Source organism: Sapajus apella, unplaced genomic scaffold (genome assembly GCF_009761245.1).
Source record: "Sapajus apella isolate SASKATOON/1434 unplaced genomic scaffold, GSC_monkey_1.0 scaffold3268, whole genome shotgun sequence".
In the NCBI taxonomy this organism is placed as follows: domain Eukaryota; kingdom Metazoa; phylum Chordata; class Mammalia; order Primates; family Cebidae; genus Sapajus; species Sapajus apella.
In genome coordinates, this window is record NW_022440194.1 from 1 (window position 1) to 7,627 (window position 7,627).

The following is a 7,627-nucleotide window of genomic DNA, read 5'->3' on the forward strand; positions in this document are numbered from 1 at the left end:
TGAAATAATTTATCACAAGCGATCGTGAGGTAGTGATTGAGTGCTACGGATTGGTCTTTGTGGGACTTCCTGTGGAGCCAATGAAAATGAACCTTTCAGGCCTCCCACAGACCCTGCCTGTCCAGGGGCCAATGAAAATGAGCCTTTCAAGCCTCTCCCAGACCCTGCCATCCTGTCCCAGGCTTCCAGGGCTAGCCATTTTCCAGATGGTCCTGTGGGGTTGATTCATATGTTTGTGGCTTGTGTGGTCCCTGCAGGAAGGAGATCAGCGTTGGATCAACACTGTGGCTCAGGCCTTGCACCTTCTCAGCGCTCTCTATGGACCCTTTCCAAACTGCTATGGAATTGGCAGATGTGCCAAGGTGAGAGCCCTCAAGGTACTGGTGTCCCAGCAGACCCTATTTCTTCTGTTCCAGACCCACCTGGAGTTATCTAAGGGTGTCTGTGATATGAGGTGTATTCTTTACTTTGCTTTCATTGTTCTGGAATAGGTCCTCAGAGAGGAGAACTTGTGTGGCTAACAGAGGCAAGAGCCAGGGTCTCCTGGGTAGCATTCCTAAATCTCTTTATTTTTGGGACAGAGTAACACTCCTAACACTCCTTCTCATTGGCATGAAGGGGTGGGCAGGGATAGGCACAGGTGGGAGCAGAACAGGGGCACATGGTGAATAAGAGGAAGTATCACGTGGAAGGGGTTGGCTTCTGTAGGTATGGGGCTGCAGTAGAGACCTGGACACAAGACAGAATGTTCTGGGCCCTGGCAGATGGCGTATGAATTGTGGAGGAAACTGGAGGAGGAGGAGGATGGTGAAACCAAGGGCCGAAGGCCAGAGATTGGACATATCTTTCTCTTGGACAGAGGTAAATGATGCCCAGCACTCCTGTCATCTTTCAGCCCTAGAAGACGCTGGAATATGGCAAGTGTGGTGGCAAAGTTGAAATCCCAGCACGGTGTGTGGGGGGCTGGGTCAGGGAGAACCTTCGTATGAGCTCAGGGATCTCTGTTTCAGATGTGGACTTTGTGACGGCACTTTGCTCCCAAGTGGTTTACGAGGGCCTAGTGGATGACACCTTCCGCATCAAGTGTGGTGAGTGCCACTGTCCTCTGCATCTTGGCAAGATGGATGTGGTCATCAGCCTTGGCACCCCCCCACATGGGACAGGGCTTGTGGGAGAGACCCAGGCCCTGAATGAACTGCTGGCTTCCGGACAGTTTGAGGACCTTCATGGCAGTTCAGGGAAGGGTAGGGGAAGTCCTCATTGGAGATCCTAAGAGCTGTCCCTCTGTTCTCAAAGGGAGTGTCGACTTTGGCCCAGAAGTCACATCCTCTGACAAGAGCCTGAAGGTGCTCCTCAATGCCGAGGACAAGGTGAGGGTGTGGGTGCCAGCAGTAGACCCCCCGAGGGCTGCTGCTTACATTGAGGCTGCAGGCCCAGCTCTGTGAGGGGAGGCTGAGTCTGAGAGGGTCTCCCCACCAGTTAAGAGCACACCCCAGAGCAGAGTGGACTCAACATGGATTTACGGGTCCCAGCTCAGCCTTCTTTGTATTTCTTTGTATTCCCGGCACACCGCGGCACGCTTCCTGTACTGTCATTCCGCTGCTCAGTTCTGTTCTGACAATGTGTTGCTCCCATCTGCTTCCCCTCACAGGTATTCCATGAGATTCGAAACGAGCACTTCTCCAACGTCTTTGGCTTCTTGAGCCAGAAGGCCCGGAACTTGCAGGCCCAGTATGATGTGAGGCTCGGAGCCCGGGTCCTCTGTTTTCTCGCCTCAGTGCCTTCCCAAGGCTGCTGTCCACAGACTCCCTTTCTAATACTATGACAAGCTCCCCATCCTTTCTCATGGATGGATGGCAGCTGAGGGAGGGGGGTGCTTTCTTGTGTCTGAGGTTGGGGGTTCACCTTTGGGAATTTACCCACAGCGCCGGAGAGGCATGGACATCAAGCAGATGAAGAACTTCGTGTCCCAGGAGCTCAAGGGCCTGAAACAAGAGCACCGCCTGCTGAGTCTCCGTAGGTTTCAACTTGAGGGACAGAGGGGAAGTGACTGTGTCCCCCCAGGAAAAGCTCCAGAGGACCATGGCCTCCAAGGAGGAGACCTCTGTTCATCTGACACATATGGTCTTATTTGCTGTAAAGTGGGAAGAAGTGCTTTTGGATTTTACCTCAAGAGGTTTTTATTCTTCTGGACAGTAAAGGGGCATCTTTCTAGAACCAGGAATAGATCAGCTCCCTTTTTGTCCAACCTGCAGATATTGGGGCCTGTGAATCCATCATGAAGAAGAAAACCAAGCAGGATTTCCAGGAGCTCATCAAGACTGAGCACGGTAACTGCAGCAGCCTTGCTGCACTACTGCCCACGCTTCTGCCCTGCTCCCAGCCCCTTCCCACCCTGAAAAGATGTTCTCTGGCTCTTTCCAGCTGACACTGGGAAGCTATGTGGAATGCTGTTCTTGCTAGAAGTCCTGGGGGTCCCTTAATCCACCCCAAGGATGGAGAAAGAGATGGGGAGACAGACACCTGTTAGCATAGATGGCAGCAGCTGAGCTGGTTCCCCAGTAACAGGCTCTCCTCTGATTACTCACAGCACTGCTAGAGGGATTCAACATCCGGGAGAGTACCAGCTACATCGAGGAGCACATAGATCGGCAGGTGCGCAGGTGGAGGGCCCGGGGAGCCGAGAATGGTGTTTAGAGGTGGAGACATAGAACCCAGCAGGTGCGCAGGTGGAGGGCTGGGTGGAGCCGAGAATGGTGAGGTCAGCCTCCAGCAGAGGGGAAGGACACATGTCCTGAAGCTTCAGTTCTCCTTGATTCTTTCTTCCTGTGCAGGTGTCGCCTATAGAAAGCCTGCGCCTCATGTGCCTTTTGTCTATCACTGAGAATGGTGAGCCCGAGAGCCTACGGATGAGAATGTCAGACTGAGAAACTATGCCTTAGGGACAGAAGAAGTGATTTTGAAAGGCTAAGGCACACGTCTTAGCAAACAGAATGTTTCCCTGTAATTTGGTGGATTCTTTTTTGTTTGGGGTGAATCATCACCAGGCCACAGGGGAATGTATTGTTTTTGCCCTAAGCGGGACCACATCCAGGCCACCCTGGAACCCAGCCACATCTTAGGACTGCAGGGGTGCAGAGCTGAGTGGGACTTCTCTCACACTCCGTCTGTCTTTATTTTCAATAAGATAAAGATACATTCCAGGAAAAAGGGATAGCAAGTTAATTTCATGAACATTTATTTATTTTTTTTTTTGAGATGGAGTCTCACTCCATCACCCAAGTTGGAGTTTAGTGGCACGATCTCGGCTCACCACAACCTCCGCCTCCCTGGTTTAAGCGATTCTCTTGCCTCAGCCTACTGAGTAGCTGGGACTACAGGCGTGAGCCACTGTGCCGAGCTGGTTTTCATGAACATTTCTAAAATCTCAGATTCTGCAACCTTCGTGGCAACTTCATTTTACTGTTGAAGTCTTCCAGTTGGTGAATATTCTTGAAGGTTGCCCCTTCTTTTTCTTTTACCTTTTTTTGGGGGGTGGGGACAGAGTCTCGCTCTGTTGCTCAGGCTGGAGTGCAATGATGTCATCTCAGCTCACTGCAACCTCTGCCTCCCGGGTTCAAGCGATTCTCCTGTTAGCCTCCGAGTAGCTGGGATTGCAGGTGTAGGCCATCACACCCAGCTAATTTTTGTATTTTTAGTAGCAACGAGGTTTTGTTATGTTCGCCAGGCTGGTCTAGAACTCGACCTCAGGTGATCCACCTGCCTCAGCCTCCCTAAGTTCTGGGATTACAGGCATCGGCCACTGTGCCCAGTCGAATGTTGCTTTCTACCCAGAGAAGTATTCTACTTATTCTAAATCTCATTTACTATAGTTAGAATCCCAGTTATTCTCTCTTTTGTTTTTTTAATGGAATTTCGCTTTGGTTGCCCAGGCTGGAGTACAATGGCATGATCTCAGCTCACTGCAACCTCCGCCTCCCAGGTTCAAGTGATTCTCGTGCCTCAGCTTCCCAAATAGCTGGGACTACAGGCATGCGCCACCACGCTCGGCTAATTTTGTATTTGTAGAGACGGGGCTTCACCATGTTGACCAGGCTGGTCTTGAACCCCTGACCTCAGGTGATTCACCCAACTTGGCCTCCCAATGTGCTGAGATTACAGGCATGAGCCACTGTACCCGGCCTAGAATCCCAGTTATTCCTACCTCTATGGAGAAAAACATTTAAGACCGTGCTTTTGGGAGTCATTTGAACACTTTTCCTGTTTCTCAGTAGTTGTGAAGCAGTTCCTAGTAGAACTGCCCCTTAGCCAGAAAGAAATGCATGAGTCGTCACTTCTCCTTCCCGCGCTGAATCCGCCCCCACCCCACTATGATCACCTTTGGTTCCGGTGTCCCCTCCTCAGCACACTCATGTTTCACAACTCTTCTTGGGAACTCCCAGACCCAGGCTTTATCCTTCAATAAGCAAGCTTAAATTTAGAACCAACTGTATACTCTACAGGGTTAACTGAGTCCCTCCTGAAGAAGGCATTGGATGCTGGTTTATCTGTACATTTTAGGGTGCCTCTGCTGGCCTCTTGCTCATGCACCTGTCTTATTTTCTTCACTCTTAGGTTTGATCCCCAAGGATTACCGGTCTCTGAAAACACAGTATCTGCAGGTAAGGCCTGGAGAATGTATTGTTGAGGGAACTTGGTGGAGGGTAGTTATTGGGCATTTTTGAAAGAGGCAAAAGAAGTGGCCCCTTTCCTGCCTCGATTACCTTCCTGTTTCCATTCTGGCCTCCCTCCTAGAGCTACTAGGGAGCGTCACCTTTGAGCACGCCTCTCTGCCCTTTACTCTTGTTTCACCCCATACACTCATGGCACATGGCCAGTGCTGAGAATTCAACATTTCAGCGCCGGCCCCAGTGGTGAGTTCTTACTGATGGTTGTCTCCCTCATTTTAGCACCGTGTGAGGCATTGATTCTGCTTTCCTTCCTGGTTCAAGTCTTACTTCTTCTGGGAAGCATTCCCCATACATCCATAGGTCTTTTTGGGTTTTTTTGAGACACAGTCTCGCTCTGTCGCCCAGGCTGGAATGCAGTGGTGTGATCTTGGCTCACTGCAACTTCTGCCTCTCCGGTTATTCTCCTGCCTCAGCCTCTAGAGTAGCTGGGATTACAGGCGCACACTACCATGCCCAGCTAATTTTTGTATTTTTAGTAGAGATGGGGTTTCATCATGTTGGTCAGGCTGGTCTCAAACTCCTGACCTCATGATCCATCCACCTCGGCCTCCCAGAGTGTTGGGATTACAGGTGTGAGCCACCACACATGGCTCATGCTGCTTTTTATCCATTTTTGTTTGGTGTAATTCTTTTTTTTTTTTTTTTTTAGATGATGTCTCACTCTGTCACCCCGCCTGGAGTGCAATGGTGCGATCTCAGCTCACTGCAGCCTTTGCTTCCCAGGTTTAAGCAATTCTCTGCCTCAGCCTCCTGAGGAGCTAAGACTACAGGCCTGAGCCACCATCTCAGGCTAATTTTTGTATTTTTAGTAGAGATGGGGTTTCACCATGTTCACCAGGCTGGTCTCAAACTCCTGACCTCAAGTGATCTGCCTGCCTTGGCCTCCTAAAGCCCTGGGATTAGTTAGAGGCGTGAGCCACTGAGCCCAGCCCCTGTTTGGTTATTTCTGATGTGAAAATGTATCTCAACAAAATGTGAGCAGAGGCTGCACAGTCCTTCTCCTGCTCACCTCTGTAGAGGCTGACAGTGCTTAGATGCTTTTTGGAAACGCAGTAAATAGTCTAATTGCATCTTCTTCAGAGCTATGGCCCTGAGCACATGCTAACCTTCTCCAATCTGCGACGAGCTGGGCTCCTAACAGAGCAGGGCCCCGGGGACACCCTTACAGCCGTGGAGAGTAAAGTGAGCAAGCTGGTGACCGACAAGGCTGCAGGTAAGCAGGGAGCACAGGTGGCCTCTGCTCCGGCTGTGGTCCTGACTTCTTTCAACAGGCAGCACACGGGGAGGGATGGAATGAACTGGAGAAGCCGGATTGATTCCTTCCTATTAATGTCATGACGATTACTACCACTACTGCTAGTAGGAGCAGTTTCCACATAGTGAACACTTGCCATGCTCTCAGCCCTTTAGTTTCTGATTTAATCCTCACAAAGACTCTGTGAGGTAGATTTTCTCATCCTCATTTTATGGATGATGAAACTGAGGCTTAGAGAATTAAGTGATTTGTCCCAGGTTCCTTAATAAGTTAGGTTGGTTTAACTCCAAAGCACATAACAATAAACTCGGGTCACCCTGTGGATTGCATTTCGTAGAGAGCTGGTACCCTGTAGGAGGGGGAAGGCTGTGGGTGGGGAGTATCTTGATTAGTTCCAGGGAATGGTACATAAACAGGTTCCAAGAGTCTTTGGATGTGACTGGTGCTGTCATGTCCTGAACGGTGTTGCCTGTGGCAGTGTCATGAATGCATAGACCTTAGGTGAAACCTGACACAGATTTCTTCCCCAGGAAAAATTACTGATGCCTTCAGTTCTCTGGCCAAGAGGAGCAATTTTCGTGCCATCAGCAAAAAGCTGAATTTGGTATGTGGAACAGGGATGGTTAGGGGAGATGGTGGGTTCATTCCATTCTGGAGTACTTTTTTGGGGGGCAATGCAGTCTTGCTCTGTTGCCCAGGCTGGAGTGCAGTGGCATAATCTCAGCTCACTGCAACCTCTGCCTCCTGGGTTCAAATGCTTCTCCTGCCTCAGTCTCCTGAGTAGCTACAGGCATGTACCACCATGCCTGGCTAATTTTTGTATTTTTAGTAGAGATGGCGTTTCACCATGTTGGCCAGGCTGTTCTTGAACTTATAACCTCAGGTGATCCGCCCACCTCAGCCTCCCAAAGTGCTGGGATTACAGGTGTGAGCCACCGAGCCTGGCCCACTGTGGAGTACTTTGAATCCACAAAAGCCTTTTTGTCATTTCATGTGTGTAAGAATTCTTTTGCTTGGTAGTCTTATAACATTGTAGATTCATTCATTTAATCCACATGTAACAAGCACCTGCCAGTGCCAGAGAATAAATGCTGCTTCAGTGACAGCCATATTCCATGTCACTTGAGGGCAGGGAAAGGAGAAGCCTCCCCTCCAGCCCTTCATATTATTCAGTAATGGCACATGGGAACTCATTCCAGAGAACTGGCAGTTGCTGAACAGAGACTGCCATCTTCGGCTATGGATCCTCTTTCCAGGGCTATTGCTACTTCTCCCTTTAGTTGAAGTAAGAACTGTTCTTTGGGCTTTGCCACTTTCTCTGACCCTTTAAATGGTTAGGGAGCTGAGCTGTTATTTGCCTGATGAATTCCCTGTCTTACAGATCCCACGCGTGGACGGCGAGTATGATCTGAAAGTGCCCCGAGACATGGCTTACGTCTTCAGTGGTGCTTACGTGCCCCTGAGCTGCTGAATCATTGAGCAGGTGAGAGCATGTTACTCTTGCTTCCATTCATATTTCACTCTCTTTGATTTCTCTTGGCCCCTGGCCTGTCTCAACTTTGTTTTTTCTTTGAGAGATGGAGTCTTGCTCTGTTGCCCAGGCTGGAGTGCAGTGGCACGATCTCAGCTCACTGCAACCTCC

At 50.0% G+C, this 7,627-nt stretch overlaps 1 protein-coding gene across 1 annotated transcript; it reads left to right on the forward strand.

Annotated features, from left to right (window-relative positions):
• Positions 1-224: 224 nt before the first annotated feature.
• Positions 225-7,558, forward strand: LOC116547468 (vacuolar protein sorting-associated protein 33B). Its single transcript, XM_032273419.1, has 13 exons — positions 225-362; positions 765-861; positions 1,011-1,088; positions 1,297-1,370; positions 1,652-1,738; positions 1,926-2,016; positions 2,256-2,330; positions 2,591-2,655; positions 2,835-2,889; positions 4,615-4,661; positions 5,811-5,943; positions 6,516-6,589; positions 7,367-7,558. The coding sequence occupies exons 2-13, from the start codon at positions 765-767 to the stop codon at positions 7,454-7,456; spliced, it is 966 nt and encodes a 321-aa protein (XP_032129310.1). The 5' UTR covers positions 225-362; the 3' UTR covers positions 7,457-7,558.
• The last annotated feature ends 69 nt before the right edge of the window (positions 7,559-7,627 follow it).